At 34.8% G+C, this 24,778-nt stretch overlaps 1 protein-coding gene across 39 annotated transcripts in view; it reads right to left on the bottom strand.

Moving 5' to 3' along the window:
• Positions 1-24,778, bottom strand: part of CLASP2 (cytoplasmic linker associated protein 2) — a 141,807-nt gene that overhangs the window by 26,768 nt on the left and 90,261 nt on the right. For 15 of the 39 annotated variants that reach the window (XM_083826476.1, XM_083826484.1, XM_083826486.1 and 12 more), the window contains 9 exons: positions 23,123-23,146; positions 20,824-20,841; positions 18,813-18,914; positions 13,848-14,018; positions 12,814-12,921; positions 8,901-8,963; positions 8,089-8,195; positions 4,812-5,056; positions 4,103-4,166 (listed from right to left, as the gene is read on the bottom strand). In XM_083826476.1, the coding sequence (XP_083682602.1) occupies positions 4,103-4,166; positions 4,812-5,056; positions 8,089-8,195; positions 8,901-8,963; positions 12,814-12,921; positions 13,848-14,018; positions 18,813-18,914; positions 20,824-20,841; positions 23,123-23,146 (902 nt within the window). The remainder of the gene's footprint in view (positions 1-4,102; positions 4,167-4,811; positions 5,057-8,088; positions 8,196-8,900; positions 8,964-12,813; positions 12,922-13,847; positions 14,019-18,812; positions 18,915-20,823; positions 20,842-23,122; positions 23,147-24,778) is intronic. The other 24 variants (XM_083826464.1, XM_083826469.1, XM_083826466.1 and 21 more) reach the window with 6 other exon arrangements.

Genomic DNA, 24,778 nt, shown 5'->3' with positions numbered 1-24,778 from the left:
CTGTTACAACATCCTATTTACGGTGTAACGTAGACTCCTTATGATACTTTAAACATGTAAAGTGGTTTCAAGTGAAATCATTATGAAGTGAATTATGAATCACCATAGCAAAAGTACCCTAAAGATCTTGTGCTGATGTTTTTGGTGGTAAAAATACTCATAACTGATGACTCAATTTTCTTTTCAGATTTCATTTGATCTTAGGTTTACCACAATGATTGCCAGCAGAAAAGTCAAATGAAGCAAATCATTGTGCTATCTAAAAACACCACACCAACCTGAATCATGGCTTTTTATCTCAGCCAAAGCATGAAGAATACGAAATGCCGTAAGAGCATTTAAGGTGACAGATGAATTTGGAATGGAAAATGGAACTTAACCACCTATACTCTGAACAATGTACGTAGGAACTACGATTTTTGCAGTTTTCATTTTTATGATGCAACTTAAAACTTAAATCAAGCATCTAAAGCTCGAGCTCTTAATAAATAATTTGATAGTGGAAGAAATAAACAGGTATGAAAAAAATTGTAACTATCTACCTTTAAAAAGAATTATTTCAGATGTGCCAACCACCACAACAATATAAAGCAGGAATGCATAACCAAACAACGTCAGTTAATTAGTAGATAAAGCACATCTCAAAACTTTACCACGCAGTTTACATAATTGTATATAGCATTTTATGATTGCAAAAGGCTTGACACTGCATGAACTCTTTGGGAAAGAAAAATAGAGAAAAAGGGTTAATTGCACATTCATGCAAATAAGGTTAGGCTTCCAACAAATACTGAACCAACTTACTCTCTAAAGAGAGTTCCAACACAGGGGACAGCATGCAAAACAAAAGAAAACAACAAAACAAAAACAAGAAAGGGAAAGATAAAAATACACAAATTAGTGGCCATCAATACAAAGTTGCTGTATGGAATATATAAAAAAACAAAACAAGGTATTTCAAAGCTTTTATGACAGATTTAGTAATTTTATTGGGATATTGAACTATTTTATAAGTACTTGGTATGTCCTTCAAATCATTTTCCCATTTTCTCTCCCAAATTACATGATTTTTTCCAAGCAATTCTCTACATCTACCTATCATGTTAAAAGAAACCTTTAAAAAGAAACAAAAGCGAAAAAATCAAAAACACAAACAAAAACCACAGACGTGATGAAGGAATAATTTCTATGGACAACTGAGGAAAAGATTCGAAAGGATTCTAAAATTGAATTTGTGCAGCAATGTGTGTGTTGGCTGCTCATGGCTTGGACTAGCGTATGCTTTGTTGGGTTAAAAACTGGCTGGATAGCCAGGCCCAAAGAGTTGCGGTGAATGGAGTTAAATCCAGTTGGAGGCCAGTCACTAGTGGAGTCCCCCAGGGCTCAGTACTAGGGCCAGTTCTCTTCAATATCTTTATCGATGATCTGGATGAGGGGATTGAGTGCACCCTCAGTAAGTTTGCAGACGACAACCAAGTTAGGTGCGTGTGTCGATCTGCTCGACTGAAGGAAGGCTCTGCAGGAGGATCTGGATAGGCTGGACCGATGGGCTGAGGCCAACTGCATGAAGTTCAACAAGGCCAAGTGCCGGGTCCTGCACCTGGGGCACAACAACCCCAAGCAGAGCTACAGGCTGGGAGATGAGTGGTTAGAAAGCTGCCTGGCAGAGAAGGACCTGGGAGCATTGGTTGATAGTCAGCTGAATGTGAGCCAGCAGTGTGCTCAGGTGGCCAAGACGGCCAACAGCATCCTGGCTTGGATCAGAAATAGTGGGGCCAGCAGGGCTAGGGAAGTGATTGTCCCCCTGTACTCGGCTCTGGTGAGGCTGCACCTCACGTACTGTGTTCAGTTTTGGGCCCCTTGCTACAAGTAGGACATGGAGGTGCTCGAGAGAGTCCAGAGAAGGGCAATGAAGCTGGTGAGGGGTCTGGAGCACAAGTCTTACGAGGAGCGGCTGAGGGAGCTGGAATTGTTCAGCCTGGAGAAGAAGAGGCTCAGGGGCGACCTTATCGCTCTCTATAGGTACCTTTAAAGGAGGCTGGAGCGAGGTGGGGGGTTGGTCTATTCTCCCACGTGCCCGGTGACAGGACGAGGGGGAATGGGCTAAAGTTGCGCCAGGGGAGGTTTAGGTTGGATATTAGGAAGAACTTCTTTACCGAAAGGGTTGTTAGGCATTGGAATGGGCTGCCCGGGGAAGTGGTTGAGTCACCATCCCTGGAGGTCTTTAAAAGACATTTAGATGTAGAGCTTAGTGATACGGTTTAGCGGAGGACTTGTTAGTGTTAGGTCAGAGGTTGGACTAGGTGATCTTGGAGGTCTCTTCCAACCTAGATGATTCTGTGATAATAAAAATCCACAGCTCATGAACTCTAAAACTTTAGGTGTCCTCCTGATAATAATATTCATGAATTATTATTGATTTTGCAACAAAAATCAGGCATGCTTTCCGTGACTGGAATAGGTGCTAACACCTGTGATATCACATTGGTCATTTTGACATAAAATAATGTTACTTTGAGTTCTAAGTTTTGGCCAACAAACAAAAATATCAACTGGAATGCAATAATTCATAAAGGCTCAATGAAAAATTTAAAATGCTCTTCTGAAACATACAACTGTATTTTGGAGCATTCTCATTCTCCTTCCCCCATCGTAACTCCAACAGTATCTCCAAGGTAGTTCTCATAAATGCATAACTGCTGTATTAATTAACAAAAGAACAAACAACCAAAATCAAGACAAGGTGCTATTTACAATTTTGTCACACTTCATTTAGAAGCCAGTATTTCAATATTTAGTTTTCTTTCCTCTACTCTTTTTAAGGGAATGTTTTCTTTGGTTACTCCTCAACTTGACTTTAGTTGTTTCTCCTGGATTTCTGCAGTATGTGAGCAAATTTAATACTATGTTCCTGTGCACAATATAATTTTCTTCCAAAATATACTGTGTCACAGATTTTCCAACAAGAGAAATATGGACAGGTGAATACTAAGTTAACCTGTCAAGATTTTGCATCTCTCTGAATTTAGCTTTCTATCAGAGCAATCTTGAAGACTGAAACGTATGTATTGCAAAGCTGTTTTTCAGGATTCTGTTGAGAAAAGCCAATAGTTTGGATATAACTACTCTGCTCTAACTTTAATATTTTATCAGTTTTGAAATATGGACATGAAGTGCCCTATGTTCTACTCAACATAAAAGATAAGGTTTCTTCCATACAAGCCTGTAAGTCAAACTAAACGTGAAGTTGCCTGTTTTCCACATGATATCATTTTAACTTTGTTCAACTCCATATTCACTTGCAGTCCTTTTGCTAGGGGAAATTATTGCAATAGATTATACATACATATATCACGCTGCAACAGTAACCCATCTCCCACAAAAAAAAATGTAAAAAAAACAAAACAAAACCAAGAGCAGTAACTCGGTTAAAAAGATTTAAAATGGTTTTAGAAAACAGAAGTTTTCTACATATTCCACTCCTTATATCATCTGTACTGGGTCTTTACCACTGTAAAATGAATAAATTACTGCATTTTCTTTTATACAGCAGTATACTCTCCATCTTAATTATTGAATATTATCAATGATGTAAAAAATTATTCAACAGTCTCAACTGCCAGCCTTATCTGTGAAACTCGAGGAATACATCATCAGCTATGACAAAGCAAAATATATACCCTGGAAAAGAAATAAGCACATATTTGGTATAGTTCAGATTCATCACATATGATTTAGACTACTTTCTTTATGATTTAAATTATTGCAGCAAGGTGTTTTGTTTCTATTTCAGAGGGAACCACTAGTTACGTTGAAATTGCTTTTAAAAACACCAAGACTTCCTAAAAATACTTACAAATTTTGAGCACAAACTGCCACACTAATGAAACAAACCTTCACTTTATTTCGTCTTGCAACAAAAGGTGGAAAATTATCTTGATCAAAACTGCAAATTAAGTGGTTTCAGATCTGATACCATTAACTGCTTACAGAATACAGTTTGTTAAATTTTTACATGTGCAAGTACTGCTGACATTTTACTGAAGCTGGCCTTCTATATGTTTTCAAACTTTTACTGCAAGTAAGGAAAACCTAAACATACCTTACTGTGAGGATCAGCAAACATTCTTGTGAAGATTTCACACAGCCTTTTCAACTCAACACGGCTGTCAAAGTGACAAAATACATTAGTCAACTCTGCTGCTACTACTACTGGTACGCTAATGCATAGCAATCAGTGAATTCAACCATAAATACTGGGTCAAAATCTAATAAACAAAGTAGAAAAAACACTTTCTCTAAGATGAATAAAAATGTAATGATTTTGTCTAAAATATGACTTTCAACCTAAAAACCTCTCATCAATCTAATTCACATATTAAAACAGAGCAAAGGTCATTTTGAATTCCCATTCCTGACTACTGTAATAGAGCAGGTCATGAAAAAGACATTCTTAGTAGCTAGCCAGTAACAGTTTCTTCTGAATAAATACTCTACTGAATAAAAAGTCTGTCATCACTACTAGATGCAACCACTTTGAAAATCTTCTGTGTTGTAAGAACTCTATTGGTTTTCAATTCCCTTTCTTAAGCTAAGCTTTTTAAACAGATCCCCTGCCCTAGTGACCAGAATGGACACCAGTTTCCTCATTCCTCCCCCATTCATACTCTCAGACTTCCTGAGAGTAAGATACCCTTCTTCCCCTCTTGCCAAATTTCCACATTCCTTAGAACATTAGCCTCCTCTTTTGCTTTCCTTGCCTTCCATCAACTTCAAAATAAAAATCTTTTTCTACTAATAAGTTTTCTTACCTTAAAGTTCTCTGGTTCTTTAATAAATTTTGCAGGCCCAGAAGGCCTTCTTTTCTCTCTGACCAGTTGGAACTAGCACAGCGATTTAGGACTTCAGCCACATCTTCTGTCTGTCTCATATACGTTGGTATGCTTCCATTCCTAGAGCTGTAGGACCTTTCTGAACAGGCACTTGATGCATCACTGTTGGCATCATCATCTGAGTACATCCCATAAGACTCATATCTTCTTCGCACAGGCTTCTTCTATTGTTCAGAAACACTCCACATTAGTACTGATTTTCAAAGAAATTGTACATATGCATTTATCAGTAGAAACACCTACACTTTGAATAATCAGTGCAAGCCTTACTCCCTGCACTGACAAATGGCTCCAACTGTCCAGCAGTTCAAAGCAAGATAATAAAAACATTTTAAAGATGTAAAGCTTGCGTAGAATTCCAAATATAAAAGCAAAGTAAATGGAAAGAAGACATACATTTGATGAAACGTTCAGCTTAAAGTTTACTTGTAAAAATCCATAAAATTGCATGATAGGATGACAGAAAAGTTGTATTGAAAGCTAGTTATTGCACTTAACTTTTACACATGTAAATGTAAGAATCAGGTCTAAAACCACATTTTCTCATTTTAACTTACTTTGAATCGAACATGTTAATAGTAAAATTAAACTATTGAAGAAGGAAAATAATTTCTATACCTTAGTCCGTATGTCTCCTAAGAGCTGATAGCAGTAAATTATTGGAAAGAAACAGAAATTGAGAACAGGAAGGTAAGGCATAGCAGCACTGTGACTATTAAACTAGCTGCACTGGAAAACAATCTTTTGCAAATTTGACTCTGCTCTCCATATCTGATTAGTGTATCATGCATTATCAATAAAAAGTTTGCTAAGCTTCTATTTCCAGGAAAATATTACATATCATCCTCTTGTTGTTCACAAAGACTTCTCTGTCAAAATCTTTGTCTTATGCAGTAACATCTGAGCACGAAGACTTGACGTGTACAGCCAACCGCTAATTATGAAACTTTCATTTAAACTTTGTATTTCCATAAACTGCTCCATCTCTTTCTCTTTAGCATCAGTACCTAAAATATTTAAGTTGTCATTGCAACTATTACTACAGAAATAAGTTTTGAAAATATCCTACCCAAAATTTAATTGTATAATACAAAGTCCCAAATACTTTAAAAACAAGAGCAAGCCAACAAAACAAAACACATGACAAAGGCCAGAGGAAAACCACAGTTTATCCTAAAATGAAAAACGCAAACCACTGCAAAATAACTCTGCCATTCAAACTCTGAAGTTGAAGCAAGCAGTTAAAAATCCAATTCCATTACACGTTCAAAGAAGCAGAAGTAATACTGATCATTTTCCCCTTAATTACCATTTGCACTGGGTTACTTTTGCTGGCTGAATAGCTTAAAGGATACCTCAATACAAACTGCTTATGTAAGCTTACTGTCAACAATGCATGTATCCATATATGCATAAGAGAATAAATAAAGGGATAAAAATCACAAGTAGCAAAGCAATCCAGAATATTTGATTTTTATACTGTAGATTATAGCATCCTGACAGATACATTTTAAAAACACAACTCTGAACAGGGGCTTTAGTCTATGATAAAACAAGAGGCACGTTCATAACCAGTTTTCCATCTAAATGGAGCCATTTGCACAGGACAACCTGTACGTGTAGAGTATTACAGGCAACCAGCCATGATAATACTACAGTAATCTAATTTTGCTCTTCTTGATCCTTCTTAGATTCTAGCTAAAACATATATACCTAAACTAATTTTCCTCTAGCACTTCTGTAAGCATCATGCTATTCTGCACCCAGGTAATACAAACAAGTTTCTATGAACAGACTTCATTGCTTCCAAGCAAGGCACATTCAAAGTCTCAAGAGCAGTCATTAGAATCACGAGTTTCTCCTCAATTTGTTTTTAATTTCCTACTATACTCTTCATCAAGCTAAATCTGAATAAGCTATGAAACTGCTGAAAGTACTATAAGATACTCATCATGTAACATCAATGCGGATAAATCTTACGTAGGTTTTTCTAATTGTAGCCAGAAACATTAAATATCCGATAGACTCTTTTTCTTTATTGCACCCTTAAAAAACAAAACACACAATCTAGAATGAGTTCCAGTTTGCTAACTAGCATTCTAGATCTCTGCTGAAAATGTTTTGCAAGTTTATGCTATCAAGAAGGGTAAACTCCACTGATCAACCACACCGTGATTTGTGGTCATGACCAAGATTTCACAGATGTTTTGATCTCTCTGCCTGTGAAGGCACACAAATTTTACACTAATGTGTCAAGACGACAGCATTAGCCAGGAAATCAACAAACTGGCAGACTTTATGAACACGACTGAATTCTTCAGATTCTTTTTCCCTTCAAATTTTCTCTCTGAATCCAATCATACCTGTCCGCACACTTACATTCATTAGAGTCTAATTTGTAGGGTTTTTGCCACTGATGTTCCAAATAACCTTTCTGTTAAAATAGAGTAACAACAAATTCCTTAAAGAATTCTGGAAGCTTTGTAACAGGTACTTATGTATGTATAATGTCACACAAATAGCAAACAATACATGATAAAAAAAGTAGAAAACTCAAAGCATCAATATTTTAAATTATTTGAAGATTTCAGCTTGCTGATGTCTATATCAGAAAAACAAAATACATGACATGCTTCCACTTAGGCTAACTGGGACAGGGAGGTGAAGAAGGAGCTAAAGAGACCCCTTTAAAAACAGTAACATTAAGACTGAGAATGACATAACTAGCTTGAAATTCTCAGCAACATTTTGAAAACAGAAACCAAACTTATGACATGCTGCCTGTCAAGCCACCAGTTCATCTCTTCAACCTTGCATGTTATCAGAACAACTTTAAATGGAATCCCAGTGTGCTTTTAGCTCTCATCATCCCCAGCTCTGAGAAGCCTACCAACTTCAAAATGTACAGAAGTTTGTTTAGCTGTTGTGGGATACTGCTCATTAGGGATTCCTGCTCAAGTGGCTCCTTGAGCTATTCCAACAGAACAGCCCAAGACCATTTCGTGCCTGCCATGGAAAAGTCATGTTTCTCAAAAGAGTTCTCTAAGACTTTAGTATGGAACAAAAATTCCAATACTTTACAGCTCTAGCAATTCAGTTTCTTTTTTCCCCCCAATTAAAGGCAATAAAATAACAAAGTTCTTTTGTATGCTTCAGTGTACAGACACCAAATATTTTAACAGTGTGAGATTCTTACCAAGGCATCTGCTACTGCCTCTTCCACATCAGAACCTGTGTTCAGAACTCGCATAGCACTAACTGATGATGACAATCTACTTGACTGACTAATTCCAAAGCTGGTACCTGTTATAACAATAACAAAAATGAATATATAAACTTTCAGTTAGAATTGCAACACAGAATATTAACACCACACTCACTTTAAAAAAAACCCAAGCAGAAGAAAAGCATTTGATTTATGCTTCTATTAATTACGTACTGGCTGAAATACTGGCTATTTTCATTCTGCACCCCTAAAGATATCAGCAAAATGTATGAATGAAATAAAAACCAGGAGTCATACATGAAGATTCTATTCCAATATCACAGAAGCAAAAAAATGACAAGCCAATGGTTTTAACTAAAAGAACCTCGTGCTGCCCTTTTTGGTATTTTTTGTTTGTTTGTTGAACATCTTCATTTTGGGTTTTTATTTTCATTTACAAAGAAAGCAATTACAATAGGGAGGCTACAAAGAATACTGATTAGAAAACTACATGCATAAAGAATGCTCTACAAATACTGAAAAAAAAAAATGGAAAACTAAAAGTCCTGCAAGTAAAAATAAAGTGATTGTTGTTAGGGAAGAAAAGAATTAACATTGGGTCATGGGGGTAGAGACAAAATCTAGCAGCACATACACATCTATCTGTATTATTAAAACCACAAAACTCAAATTAATGTAAATTATATGCTTTTTAAAATTGAACTATGAGAATAACCAAGTGGGTGGGGAAAAAACATCCAGGATGACTGCACAGATGACAGCAAAGTGTACTCATCCTTCACCTGTAGCCCCATAAACATCAGGAGTGTAGAGGGCACCAGTGGATCTGGAGTGATGTCTGGAAGCTGCAATAACAGGATCATATAAACCCTATCTATTACCATGGAATCAAAGTGCTACAATAGTTGCTTAGAAGAACAAAAGAGTATTTATCAAATAGATTCAGCTTTAGCACAAGAAACTGAGCATTACACAGAAGGAAAAAAAGCTTCAGAAAAGTTCTTCAGTTATGTAGAACAGATAAATTTATGTATGTTGGATATTCCATGCATTTTTTAAATGAATAAAAGCAGATTAAAAGCAAGTATGTTCAAGTTCAAAGAAAAAAATGTGTACGTACACATGCACACACACACACAGATTCCTCAGAAATACCTAAAAAGTTCCACTGATATCGTTTTTCCACTGCAGAATTAACTCAATTCTACATGTTCAAGTTAGAGAGAGAGAACTCACATATCAAACAATGTAATCCACAACGAGTGGCTACCACACAAACTTGCTGTGCTGGCAGTTGACAATTGGTACTAACTTGAGTTCTTGCATATGTGCAGATAAGCCAACCTCAGTTAAAAATCACCAATTTGCAGACGAAAGTTAAAATGATTCAATTTTAATTACATTAAATTTAAAATTTTAATTAACATTTTACTTGAAAGAAAACAAATGTGAAATGTGAAATGGAAACATGTTACGTTAGTTAGTATGGCTCATGACAATTCTCTGAAGTTATGGAAAGTTGGAATCAAAGATCCTTAACGACTTCTGAATACAACCAAGTACCCTTTTTCTTCTGACACTTGAATAACAATGGTCTTTTACAGATTCTAAAAAAGTTGAATCACTATTGCTAATGTTTTTTTCTTAAACCAAGCAAAATTAACGTTTTTAAACAAGCCATCTTCTTTCGTCAGTTCACTTAAGTTAGAACTTCACAATCACATAAATGAAATTTACTTTGCAAACTTTAATGGAATTCAGGTGTCCAACCAAAATGACATAAACCCCAGATATAACAATTTAATAAAGAACTGTAAATGCAAATATTTTATGCCTTCTGGATACATAAAGTAGTAAAAATAGAAACCAGGAATTAAATGAATCATCCTTTACTTTGATTAACATACACAATTTAATAAGAGTCTGATTTGAATCAAATAACCCTGACATGGACCAAATCACATCTGGGAAAGCACACACTTCTAATTTGAGTGAACTACAAATTGATTCTGAGCCCTGTAAAGGTCCCAGAAAGAACACTGCTTTTTTCACTTTAAGTTCCCAGCTTCTTATATGAAGTATAGCAACGTATCTTATGCCAAGCTAAACGTGCATGCAGTTGTTTAGCTGGGGAACTTCATTTTGCAAATAACACTTTATAGAGTAATTGGTTCTTTAAAACATACATCTCAGCATGGAAAAGCAGACAGGACAGAGTATATAAAAACAAATGCATCAAGACTGATCAAACACCAGAAACTGTGGAAGTATTTACTTTTTATTTTAAGATGAACCAAAATAATAATAAAAAAAATGTTTTAAGAGGACTCAAAATAACCCGTTATTTCTTGACTACAATATGGAATTTTTACTGGTCTGGTATTTAATATCTGCCATATGTATGAGAAAAATTGGTACTTGCATTTAAGTTACCAATCCCTTGTTTCTCACAAGTGGCTGTTATCTCTCACTTTGTAGTCCTATACTGAGATGTGAGATTACAGAAACACTTCAGGCAGAAAAGCAACTAGATAACAATTGGGTCATTTTATGCTCCAAAGGGCTTAGCATTTCTAATAAAAAAAATTCTCTGAGAAACAGACAATACAGGTGACATTTCCTCCCCTCTCCAATTCTACATACAACCGTTTCCAGCTACAGATACTGAGCTGAATTTGCTTTATTTCATCTTCTACTTGTACTCTTGAAAATAATTTTTTTTCTTTAATAGAAATCAATAATATCCCATAAAACAAAACTGGTCCAACAAAACACTGAATGACATTTGAAATCCATCAAGTAGAAAGAAACATTTATTCCAGATATAGCTTTTTATTTTATTTTAAGCTCTGAACTCATATAGTTACTACTTTGCATTCTCTATGTTATCAGACAATTCAACCTACTGTATTTTTACAAGTACTTGTTCTGATATCAGACACAAAAATTAAATTCCATCTATAAAAATAAAATCTCAAGTAGCATCCATCCCAATGACCCATTAGCTAACACTATTATGTTTGATACAGATTTATTTATTTATTAACAGCATTTGATCAGAAAAATCAAATGTAAATCAGATTTCACATGCATGAAATTGAATTCAAGCTGTAGGGTAGCAAAAGCAGCAAGAACAAATCCGGAAAAATCTCTCGTTTCTGAAGGAAGAAAAGAAGCGTGTATACTGCACTACAGTCCACCAGCTGTGCTTTAGTAAAAGATACAGATTTGTTAATGGATCCTGCAAAACATCTACCTTTAATTGAATTTCCCAATTAAATAGCATCTGGGTAAATCAGCATTAGTTCTTGAAACAGCCTTCATTCAATTAATCCGTGCTTTTCCAGTGAAACCATGGCTGACAGGAAGCGTACTGCCTTTACAGACAGACTTCCAATACTAATTAAGAGGACAGTCAGGTGCTTAAATTTGAGGTAGAAACCTAAGATTCACTCATTTCAGAATAAACTTAAAGACTGGAATCACAACACCCTAAACTGCAAACTACACTTGAACAAAAGGATTCATATTTAAGATTAAATGAAAGGTAACATCAATAAGAAGAAAAAGATCAGTTTCAGAAACAGAGAGAGTTCTGTATTACTGAAACAATAAAAAATCTAGCACTTAAAATACTTTTATCAAAAGTTTGCTATGAATTTTGCAGTAACCTGGACAAAAATACATGGAGATGAGAGGTTTCCCTAATCTTTAGTCAGCAGCATGTTAAAACAATTACAAGTGAACTTTCCTGTGCCTATTCATGTTTCAGAAACGGACACCAGCATGACAGGTCTACAAAACCTTTTAAGTATCAGGCCAATAAACTGAAGCACTTAACTGTAAAGAAAACTTTTGCTTATAGCAGCTCTAGGAATGAGCACCAACAGTAGCTATATTGTGTGCGTGAATGTTAAAGTTTTCAAGTCCTCTTTTCTTCCTTATGTAGCAGCATAGTTCAATTACTTAGCACTTTTTCTACTCTGATTAAAAATAGACTGCAGAACTGTACTTTGGTTCATCTGCTTGGATAAGGATTTCACTACTTGCCCTATTTATTTTTAGGAAACTGAAAGCAGCCTTAGGACACAGCTCTTCAGCAGAATGGTCTCTTATCTGCACCACTACATTTACTCACTCTATTAGCAAAATAAAGTGTAATTTTTATTTTTTCCCTACAGAATACTGTGATGATAGTATTGCTAAGACGACATAAAATGACGATTTTCTTCATATGCACCAAGACAGTTCATTGACTAGGCAGTAGTTTTGAGCATTAACAGATCCTATTTGTTGATGCAGGGAAAGGTGGAAGATGACAGCCAAATTGTATTCTAGTTGGTCATATCCTTTAACAGTATCCAAACAATGAATACTCTAACAAAGAGAAACAATTTCAAAAAAATTTCCAAAAGCAGAGATGCCCTTTCAAAAAAACCGAGGTGCTACGAATCATGCATCTTTCCAAACTCTTTGATTTAAGGTAAGGCTAATACCAGCAAAGCATTTAATTTTGAGGTATACAACCCATTCACACATCGGTCAATTCTCCATCGAAGTAAATGGTGAGCGAGCCAAAGGAAGGGAAAATCACGGTGGCCCGCTACAGGCTAAATGGAGGAGGCATGGATTCATTGCGTGCGAACAATTAAGTGCAAAGGCAGCCATGCACAACAAGGGGCTCTGAGTACTTACCAAGGGGTGGAAAAGAGCGGACAGGGCTTGTGTCCCTGCTACTTTCACGGCTGGCCTCCCGACTGCACCCCTGACTCACACTAGGCCGAGGAATGCGGCTGCCTCGTGCTAGTATGATTCAGGGTACAGACAAACAGCAGCACAGAAGGGAGAAGACATAAGAAAAGTTGCAGTTTTAATGCAATTCTGTTTTTCAAGAAAGATCAAAGATGTATTTCTAAGAAAAGGCACTTATGATTATGTTGCATTTAAGTATTAACTGTTTCCACACACTTTCTTGATTGTGCTAAATTACATATATAAGTGTATATATATATATAAGTATATATATAAGTATAGCCAGTTCAATTAAACTATTTCTTTGTACAGCTAAAAAAGTGGATTTACCAACTCTTTACAGAATGGTTGAAACACCTTGAAATAGACAGACTGAATAAGCAATGAAAAATAATCCAATCAACAGTAATGCAAATGAAAACTTCAGCTTTCTTAAGATGAAAAATCTAAAAACATTACAGCTGGGGTAAAGATCAAAAATACAATATAAAAACCAAGAACAGCGGCAATCTCTCTGAAATCAAACACTGTTTTTCAATAAAGTGTATTAAAGTGCAATCAGGTTATACTGTGAGGGTCAGGAAGCATGACATTCATTTTTGTACCATAAAAGTATATATACATGCACACATATCCAGAGGACACAGAAGTTATAAAGAAAATCTTTTCAAAATTGTAGCACTTTCATTTAGAGGATGTGATACTTTGGGGAGAGGGAATTAACAAGAAAGGAGACGAAAGAAGGAAGAAATTGAGGAGAAAGAACAACTACTGTATTTTGACAGCACAAAACTCTCAGCTTAAATTTTAAAAACTGTCTTGTGTATCAATTACTAGTCTCAGCATCCAGGCACGTTTTACGTTTTTATCTATATGTATTCTAATTTTACCATCTACCAGTAATTAAATGCAAGCTGTAGTTATCTAGCACATAAAGCAAAAAGGCCTATGAAGAAAAGTTATTTATCAATTCTTACCTACTGACAATCTAGAAGGACTAGCTTCTCTACTGCATCCCTGACTTCGTGGGATTTTGCTTCGTTTTTGTGCAGTTGCAGGATTCACTAACACTCTCTGAACCCCTGTGTTCATAGTAGAAAGTGTGGTTGTTGTCAAAACTCTTCCAGGAGATCCAGATCTACTGCCAGCTGAAGGTAAAATGAATGAATGTAAGTAACAGCATAAAAGATATATATATAAAAAAAAAGATTTAAAAAGCAAACAAACAAAAACAAAACACACATTAGCAGGAAAGTGGTGGTATATTGAAATGGTCTGACAAAACTTACAAGGTAAAAATGTGAAATATAAAACCCTGGTCCCCCGGACAAATTCTTATAGCACTACATTCAAAGTAGACACAATTATCAACACAAAGAAGCATTTGGTACGGTATTTAGCACTAGGTATGCTCAAGAAACCACAAACATTATTTCCCATTTTTGTTAATAGTTCCAAAGTCCCTGACATGGACGTTGGTGTATTTTTATTTTAATTATTTTTTAAAGTTGCATGGTCTCACTAATCACATTTTCTATTAAAAATAAAAAAACATCTAGAAGGCTAAAGAGAACAGCTTTAAACCCGTGACTTCATCATTATTCCAGCTCTTCTAATACCAACAATGCTTTAATAAAAATAGGTATAATTTTCTTAACATACAAGCTTTTCTTCCATGCTTCTTAAAAGCATGGGTTCTTCAAGCACTACTCTTAGAGAAGCTAACTAAAATGTCACTGAAGACAACTGAAATATTCACATTCATTTCTGTGGAGGTTACTCCGCAAATTCACAAATTCAAAGAAAACTGTTAACTAAGCTAAAACAAGCTAAAAAAAAAATTGATCAAGACATTCTATTTAAGCGCATTTTTTTTTTTATATAGCTTACAGTTTATCAAAATTGTACATTCTGAAGTACTGTAATCATTTACTTCAACACAGCATACCCACTATGAGAAACTGTTCAATGACCCCTAAGTTATCTCCATCCTTTGGTATTTCAGTTGCAGGAAATTTCAGTTCTAAGCCCTAACAAACAATCCATTCTTCTTTAACCAATTTATACAAGCAGTTGATATAAATGTACTCATATATCCAGCTGCAGTATTTAAGAAGTTTGACCAAATATATATATATATATATATATCAAAATGTCATTTTAACCAAAGTTTAATTACATACAAACATTCCATTCATCTTTTAAAATTGATCACATAACCCAACCATATGACTACAGCTATGCTATCAGATCTATAATCTTAACATGCAACAATCTCAAGTAAATTTCACAGGATACTTCTTATGAGGCATGTTTAAAAAAAAGTACAAGTTTGTTAAAGCTTGACTATATGGGAAATGAAACAAAATCCCAAACAAAACAAAACATATGCTGGGTGGAAGGGAGAAAACTAAAACAATACACCATGCATATACTTTCAGATTCATTGTTTGAATTCAAACTCAATGTGGTTATCTAGCAAAATGTCCTTTTCCAAGCTATGGACCTATTCAGCAGAAACGATAAATAAGGTTTTATACAGCCTGGGAAAAGCAAGCATAGCTTCTACACTGAAAAAAAAAAAAAAAGGCAATTCTATAAAATTGCCATGGTCTGCAAAAGTTAAGGGTCTGGCAGTTTCTTTATGTCAGGGCATTTCAACTTGAACTTGATACTATTATGCCTCCTCGCTCACCAATATTTATCTCTAAACCAATGAAAACATTAGATAAAGCTTCCACTGTCCCAGAGACTTTTAGAAGTTTTTCTTTGATAGGTCAGAAACTTGAAAACTTACTCTTGTCAAAATACGCTGATGGAATGCAAACTTTCATTATTCCATCTTTTGTTTAAAATCTGACTTGCAAAGTGTACCACTATTGCCTACATAAACCAAATACAGCTGAAACATATGAAAACAACCTGAAAATGTTATTCAAACAACTGCATTGGCATACTGTTGTCAATACTACCATCAGCAGTGGATCTGAAGAACTAAAGCTAACTGAAAGAAGCACAGCTACTAAAATGGAATTACAGAATGACAAAAACCTTCCAACTCTACTGCCTTCTAAATAAAAATTGCATCACATTAGATAAGAGCAGCATATGGAAAAAAGCAAGCAAGAATTTCTGCTGAATAGGGTCCTTAAAATGAGATATGTAAAACAGGTGATCAAACAATGATTTATACACAAATTCTGTAGACTCTTACCACCAATGGGGTTAGCAGACTGTGATCCTGAACAAGTGTAAAGGCAGGATTAGGGTAGGGGTTTATAATCCATGAAGAGGGAGGGAGCAGAGCAGATTTTTAAATGGATGGCAAATGGAAATAAGAAAGCTTTAGTCATTTCACACAGGAAAAAAGGCCACAAGGGGGTTATGCTAAAGCAGTGCTTTTAAGTAGTTTCCACAATTGAAGAACTAAGCTCAGATGCTATGTACAAAGCAGATGAAGCAAAGCTGCACAAGCAAATTACAGTTCTTCAGCTTTCTGATCAACAACTGGGTAATACTGAAGAACTACATTTCAATTAAACATGGAAATGTAGCCTTCAAGTTACTTTAAAAGAATACTAAGTTGCTAAAGAAGTTCAAAAAATTCAACGGCTGAACAAAAAATACACACAAGGCCAAAACATATTTTTGTTTCAGACAGACAGTAAAGGAACTGAATTACAAGTGACGTGGATGACAAAAAAAACTTTCACAATGGCACATCTGAAAAGACTTGCATATAATTTTGCGTTTTCCTCTTTCATAATTTATTTGATGTCTAAAAGAAAGAATGTTTCCATTCAGAAATTTCATTCTTTTTTTCTGAATGAAGACTGTAATAAAATTTTAGCATGCCTCGCTGAATTACCTGGCAAGCAAACAGAAAATAGGAAGGAAAAAATTGTTCAATTTTTTCCATGGATAAAATTAAAATAATGGGATATATATTGTATACACATTTATTTTCTACTACAAAAGTATCTTCTGTAAAAGCATTCCGATTTGCAAGTCTTTCATGTGATGATCTTTGAACAAAAGTACGGAATAGTTTTAACCTAACTTTATGTAAGGGTCCATGTGACAGTGGCTTTTTGTTTGTTTAAAAAACATAAGCTTAAATCTAATATGAAACTGTTCTCCTACTATAAGTAGAGGAGAAAAAATAATCCCCTGTGTGTGTGTATGGAACCATCATGAATCTTGCTCCCCAAAATGCCGTGAAATTTTTCATTTACATAAAGAAGCAACACCCAAACAGCAGGTATACAGTGCCTGACAATTCTCCTTCACCTGTCCGTTTGCACTTGCCCTGTTTATCTTCCTTAAAACATTTCAGAATTCTTGTTCTCCCCCACTTACAGGTTATAATGAGCTAAACTGAAGGCATCAGTTCTGAATAGAAGTAGTGACAAAACGCTCTAAATTAAAAGAGCTCTAGTCAAATATTTAACTTTACACATCATCATCTACGTAGACACACACACCTAGTTATTTCAATATCAATTCAGCTTATCTCTTTAGACTCTGATACTGTGGAAAAATTAATTCTCTTGGAAAAAAAACTTGATCATTTCTAAAAAAAAAAAAAAAAAGGAAAAGCTTCAGGTTTTTTCCCTGAACAGATAGTCAGTTTAATGTGACACGACATTTAAACAGTAACCTAAAACTTCTCATATGATAAATGAAAATCAGGTTTTCTGAAAATTTTATTTCACAAAAATTGCAAGCATTGGATCAGATTTAATCCGACTGTAATTTACGGAAAACGAAGTCTATAATGCAAAACTGAATGGGAAGTACTCTAACAGATAAATATTTCTACCATTAAACACAGAAGTAAGGGGGTTTATTAAAGTAAAGTTGATATGGTTAGTCATGGCAAAAATAATTACAAAATTCAAAGCCTACATAATTTATTATCTTTATAACATCTGACTTGTCAAACTATAGGATTGGTTAATTTACTTAAATTTTATCATTAGTTTCTTTTCCTTTCATTAATTACATTGCATTTCATTTAATTAAAAGATGCTTAATTAATTTCACTAAATGAGACGAAGAAAATCTGAAAACTACAGGTAGGTTAGTCAAAAGACATCTGCTGCAGACATCAGTTAACATGAACAGATTACTATAGGTCAGCCAGCACCAAAAAATGTGAAGGAGTCTGGTCTTTTTAATTAACAACAGACTGCTCAACGAGATCAGAAATTCTGCATTTGGTTTGATTTCTAAGCACACACAGAAAATTTTTGTGGATCAGCTGACGTACAGTAGGGTGTTTGTTTTAAACTTCTGATTTCAATGCAAGCTAAAGAATTGATTATAAAGTCAGGATTTAGTGTTTTTTACTCCAAAGAAGAGTTAGGTAATCTCTGTAATACCAAAAATGAGTATACATCCAAGAGCTAGAGCCTAGCCCAAAATAAAAACTGGTATTTCTGGCTGAATAACTAAGACTTTTTGAAAAATGAAAGATTAGGTTTTAAAGCTAACATTGAAGGCACCATTCAGCCTACCCAATTTTCTGTATTACTTGTCGATATAGAACATGTAACTGACACAGATATTTACTGGTATTGTGTGTTGGATGGCGGGGGGGGGGGTGGGGAGGAGGGAAGAATGTTGAGAAGTTATAATTGAAAACAGAATTTCATTTCCTGTTACTTTATCTAATTGAACTGGCAAACTAAGACCTAGCCTAATATTTTGCCCAGAGAAAAACAACATGAATCAGAAAAGCATGCAAATAGCACTGACCCAAAACACTGAAAAAATACCTTCATTTTTCTCTGGCGATGAAGAACCTAAGGCATAGAACAACAACTCAGTATGTAGCTTTTTTTTTTAATTAACTTTGACTGTAGCCATTGGTCAATGAATATATGCTTAAAGCATTTGGCCTCTTTATCAAATATATCTGAGAAACAGAAAATACATACGCTGAGACTGAGAGACCACTTTGGTTCTACTCCGTCCTCTGGAATCTGTTTTAGAGTTTCCAATACCAACAGATGGCGTTGAAAGCTTTGTTCTTACACGACCTATAAAATAAAATTTGCATTAAATGAGTTTTTCCACAGCAATGTAGAAAGCAAAGCATTAGTAGCATTCACTAATATTTTCTTATGTTTCTGTACATAAAAACAAAGCACAACGTAACTGGTGAAAATTCACTTGGGATAATTAGTAGATATTTGAACACACCTTGAAAGAATTCAGAGTTGAGGGATCAAAATACTTCTAACGCTACATGCTTCACTAAACAATTTACACGTTACCATTTAAACACGCTGAACTAGATCTTGATTCCTACATAAATACGTCGATTAAATTACAAAAAGGGAAATGCATGAAATACGATAGGCAATATATCCACTAATGAAGTGGATACAGTATTCTCTGATTACTTATGGCTGTCATTCTACTTTTGCTATCATCAACTACAAAATGAATCTTGATCATCTGTCGAATAGGGTTCTCAGGCTTATTCTTAGCTTCAGCGTTCTTTTTATAAACCTGACTACTAGCTTTCCTATTACTGGGGATTCTATTGTCTTCTTGGCCTTGGTCATAGTGACTTCTACTGGATTTTCCAGTCCATTTATTTGCAACAATTTGCAAAGTCTAAGTACATTTACGTACATCTAAGTGTCAGCATGATAAAAAGAAATACTACTCCTCTCAACGGATAGAAGTGCTGAGGAAGAACAATTAAAACAATGAATTCACTACTCTCCAGTATGCCAAATGATCTTATCTCTGGGTTAAATCTTTCTGCATTATTAGCCATATTCCACTATGTTTAGTGAGTCTGGTGGTATTAACAAGGCTAGGAAGATCCTTGTTGGATGAGTTATATGAGTTATAAGAAACCAAAGGATTATTCATAAAAAAAAAAACTAGTATAGTTCTGTACTGTTTCTTAAGCCAACCTCTCAAACAATAAAAAAAAAAAACCACCACAATGCTAACCATACTTCTTCAAAGTTTCATAAATGAAACCCAAAAAGCTTGTGCAACACGGATCTAGATCAACAAGTAATCCACTTTTACAAACAGCATAATTAAAACGTTTTCTAGACACAGAGTCAATATTTGACCCATAATAATTAGGTAGACAGACTTATTTAGTTCTAGCCTCTTTAAGCTTTCCACACCAGAATTTGGAGACCAACCAAGTTAATATTATTCATCCAAGCAGAGGGAATAGCCATAGATGAGAGTCTATAGGAAGAGAATCAGGATAAAGGAGGTTATTCACTAAACTACTAGAAAACAATCTGTTAGCAAGACTAGTTAAATGAACTAGTCCAAACTCTACTAGTTATCCCCGTGCAATGGTAATGTTTTCCCACAGAATGCTGAGACTGCAAGGCATATAACTTTGTTCAGAATTTGGCCCAAAAACATGGGAATAGAGTGCCACTATTTCAGTGCTATGTGAAATTAGCAATTAGAACCTGGTTCAATTTCAAAGTAAAAACAAAAAAAAAGTTTGCATTTGTAAGGCAAAAGAATTCACTCACATTGAATCTCTCCATCCATTCACTAGTGACAGGTTTAAACATTAACAGCATATTGAAAATTAATTACCAAGTCTCTAAGAGATGAGTAATAGCAGCACTTGCTTCCCAGAGCATAAGCACATTTGATGAATTTTTCTGTGACAAAATTTGCTTAAAAAAAACCAAAACTATAAAGCTCCTATATTTTCACACTGAAAATGTTAAGCAATGACACTTCTATTGCAGATGAGTACTTGAGAATTAAAATAAAAGCAAAAGAATTTTAAAAATACTATGACATCCAAGTATTAGATGCACGCGCTATCTGAAGTTATGAATCTCCACAAAGCCCCAGAAAGACCACATTCTACTTTCAAAGCTTAATTTGTATCAATGGTAATATGAAGCTGAAAATATTAGCTGTTCTAACAAAATATTTTCTTACCATCTTCTGAAGCTGTTCCTAAACAGAAAAAATAATAAAATACATGATATTCAAAACAGTACTGGGTCTTCAATTCCTTTTTTGAGATTGATCTTATGAATCTGGACAAATTTTTATCAAGTCAAGAAGAACTCTAAAGCTTGTGTTGCAACTCCATTATTGAACTGAAGCAGAAATATCAAGAAATATCCATACTACACTTTTAGTGTTTTACAGTAAGTTAGTATACAGTTAGTATATAGCACCGCCTTCCAAACTTGTCACAAAAACATGGGAAACGAAAATAGGGAAAAAAAATCTAAGCCAATTAAATGAGATCCTGACAGGCACTACAAATATTCTAGTACCAGCTCTTTTCAAAAAATAAGACATACTATTTTAAATCATCTCTGAAAAAAAACACCAAAAGAACAGCGTTTCCCACACTGGACAGCGATATTTCAATAGAAACTGCTAGCAAGGAGAATTTCTACGAATTAAGTCTGTGACTATTCTAAAAATCTACATATATGAGATCAACTTTTGCTCAGAGAAGTGATTAGATATAATCTGAGCATGCTGTAACCAGATCACACTTGAAGAAGTATGCCATGTTTAACAAGGGTAGACTGACAACATGAGCCAGACAAATCTGACATCAGTACATATGAATTTATGAGAAACCATCTGAACTCTAAGATCTCCTGAAATAGATCTGCTTATTATGAAAAAATCATAATAATCACTATCAGTGATAAAAATAGATTAAAAATCAAAAGGGTAATCCCATTTTTTGGGATTCTATACCCCTTCTACTAGAAGGGGTAGTTCTGCTTCTCTTTTCTCTATCTTTGCGCTACCAACCACCTGGTTTGGACAGGTGAAGGTTCACTGTCAGTTCCAAGAGCTAAAACAAAAACAAAAAACAAAACAAAAAACAAAACAACAACAACAAAAAACACAGCAAAATGCACTATTCATTTCTGCTTTATGTAATGAGTTTTCCAGAGTTTGTTCAGCTCCAGTGGTTCATAAGAGACTATTACGAAGAACTAGTGAAAGAAGATTAGTGGCAGAAGGAAAAACAACTATTTCTTGCAGGTAGCAGTTAGATCAGATCATAAACCACAGTTTGAGAGTCAAGGTGTGTTCATTTTGTCATGCATGTCATCTCTACAGATTATCCTATAGAAAAAAAATGTTGCTCTGATCAACCGTGTAGCACTTTCTCTGCTTCTTCTAAACAGATGTGCGGGACACCTTCCACTAGGTATGACTACTATTCTCAATAAAAGAAAAAGCCTATACACGTGTCCTTCAGAAATTTTACTCCTGGTGAAAATGTGCAAAAACTAATAAAAGCAAATAAACATTTGGCACAGACAGCCTAAATCTAATGCAACACAAGAAAATCTGATATGGAAGTAAGAGAGAAAGACACTACAACACTGCATGAGAAAAATCGTATCTTATTAAAATACACTTGCCATATTGTTAAAATACATGTGCCAAGAATTATGAATTAAGTAGCAAACATAGTTGACTTGTGAAGTGTTCCCCAGCAATAAATTACAACCAGAATTATCAAGCATCAAGCTGGGACTCTGTCACTTCATTATACGGGAAGTAATACTTGCACACACCTGAAATAGTATAATGAGCACTATGAGAAACCTGATTCACTGTTGCTGTGCAATTAGGATAAAAACATGCCAGCTCCCTCCATGACTTTTAAGAAAGTTAGCAGTCAAGTTTAGCTGGAATACTTGGTAAACAATTTAAACAGGTAGTTCCTCTTAATAAACTATTACTGAATAGAATTACATTGGATTATATGACTTACAGGCACTTAAAATTATGTGGTTAAAACAGATTCTGATGGAGTACTTTTAAAAGTAAGATTTTACTTTTATTTTAAAAACACATAATTATCTGCCTCTTCTGCTTTCCCATTGCTGTTCTGCCAAAAAGTCAAAAAAATGACTTTAAAGGTGAAACGATGGAAGAACATGATGAAACTAGAGCTAGTTAAGGCATTTATTCATTACAGAATTGCTCTGTAATTAACAAAGCTTTTATTTTTTTTTAATGGGAGTAATATCCAATTTCTGATAAAGTTCCTGTTGCTGATACAGATCAATCATTCAAAACAACAAATACATATATACAACGCACATATTAAGACAAAGATTGCATAGGCGTTAATGAAATACCACAGAATTTGTTAATCAACAGACATGCAGTAAGCATCAAATATTTCACATAAAAGACACTTTAAAATAATTAATAGAATTAGAAGGCAGACTAAACAATTTCTTACCATCCATCTTGTCAGAAGTATCCTCTTTGTTGAAAAAGTAGGCAAAGAAACATGGAAAACTTAGTGTGTTAGAATAAAGGTGTTCACAGCAGAGTCATAAAACATTAATTAAGGAAAATACATTAATATTAAATCAGCAGACATGTCTATCTAATTTGTGCATGTATAAGCTAACTTAAGTAAAACTGGTTTTGTATAAGGTAACTTAAGTAAAATTGGTTTCCCTCAGCCCAAGGTATTACGGAATGGGGTACAAGTACCCTGCAAGGGATACTGCATCTTCTCTGTATTACCCAGATTTGAGCAAGCCCTTATATTAAGATATTAATCAACTGTTTCTTGCTTGGTGTTCAACAGCTACTGAAACATCACTATACCTTTATGCCATTACTGAACTACAATATTTCGATTTTCTACAAAATTTGGTACTTAACATGAAGTCCCGTCATTTGGTAAGGGACAGAAGGGCAATAAACATCACAATAAAGACAAAGGCAAAATGGGAGAAAGTTCCACTCTGGTTTAAAGCATTAAAGATTTACCAGTTCAGTGGGAAGGCAGTGCATATTCTGACAGTATAAATCAGAATTAAAATATTTAGTGTGAGACACATGATTACAGCTCAAGTCTCCTCAAAAAGGACATTGATAATTGACTAGCTTTGCTATCCTTAACACTCAGAATAACTGAAGTAGAGAATGTCCTCCTGCTTCTAGAACAGATCTTAAACAACAACAACAAAAACTGCAAGAACATACAGATACAAATAAGAATTAGTCTATTAATAATAAAGTGGGAAGGGATAAGTGGAGACAATTACAAATTATTATGCTTATGAACTTGTCGTCTGAGGCTCTACATTTTTCAGTAGTTTAATCAAAAGGTAGATGTTTCTCTTTAAATAAGTGTGAGAATGAGTCAGGATGAAATTGAAAAGTACTCCTTTTGCATGGTTGTAAATAAACCTTTGTCTCCTTCACTATTACTACCCTTATACCATCCATAATAGGATTTAACTTTTCTACTGTCTATTGCTAGTATCACATTATGTTATCACTTCAATTCAACACGGTATTCTTTTCTACATCTTTTCTGACTACATCTGCCAGAAAGACAAAACTTTCCAGCTATTCAAATCTGTCAAGAAAAAGCTGACTTGGACTTATTGCCCATGTATTCACCACTCCCCATCTACAAACCACAACAAGAATATGCTATTTCTTTCTCTCTATTATTTCCCTGTATAACACCACCACTGTTTACTTCCCTGAAAACCTCTGTGCTTTTCTCAACCCCTGCTTCTAAAATTCTTGGCATAAATCACACATTGCTTAAGACAATGAAAAAAACGAACAACAAAAAAAATATTCCGACTAAGAGCTAAATTTCTGTGAAACTTCTAAGAATGAAGTAGTTCCTGTTTTCTGCTTGACATTTTTCCATTTTTCTCCTCCTTCTGTTACTGCTATGTTCCTTGCCACTTTTATTTTCCCATGATAAGTCAACTCCAGCTTCATCTAAGACTAAGAATATGTCCTGTTGCACTCCAAAACAAAGCAACACTCTCATCCTCTCATCTTGAAGAATAACCATCCCACCTATTTCAGGCTTTTAGGGATTACGTTGGGAGTGTAAGGAATGGTCCAGCAACTCGTG

The sequence above is a fragment of the Anser anser genome, assembly GCF_964211835.1.
Source record: "Anser anser genome assembly, chromosome: 2".
Taxonomy (NCBI): Eukaryota; Metazoa; Chordata; class Aves; order Anseriformes; family Anatidae; genus Anser; species Anser anser.
This window is presented reverse-complemented; position numbering and strand designations above follow the sequence as displayed.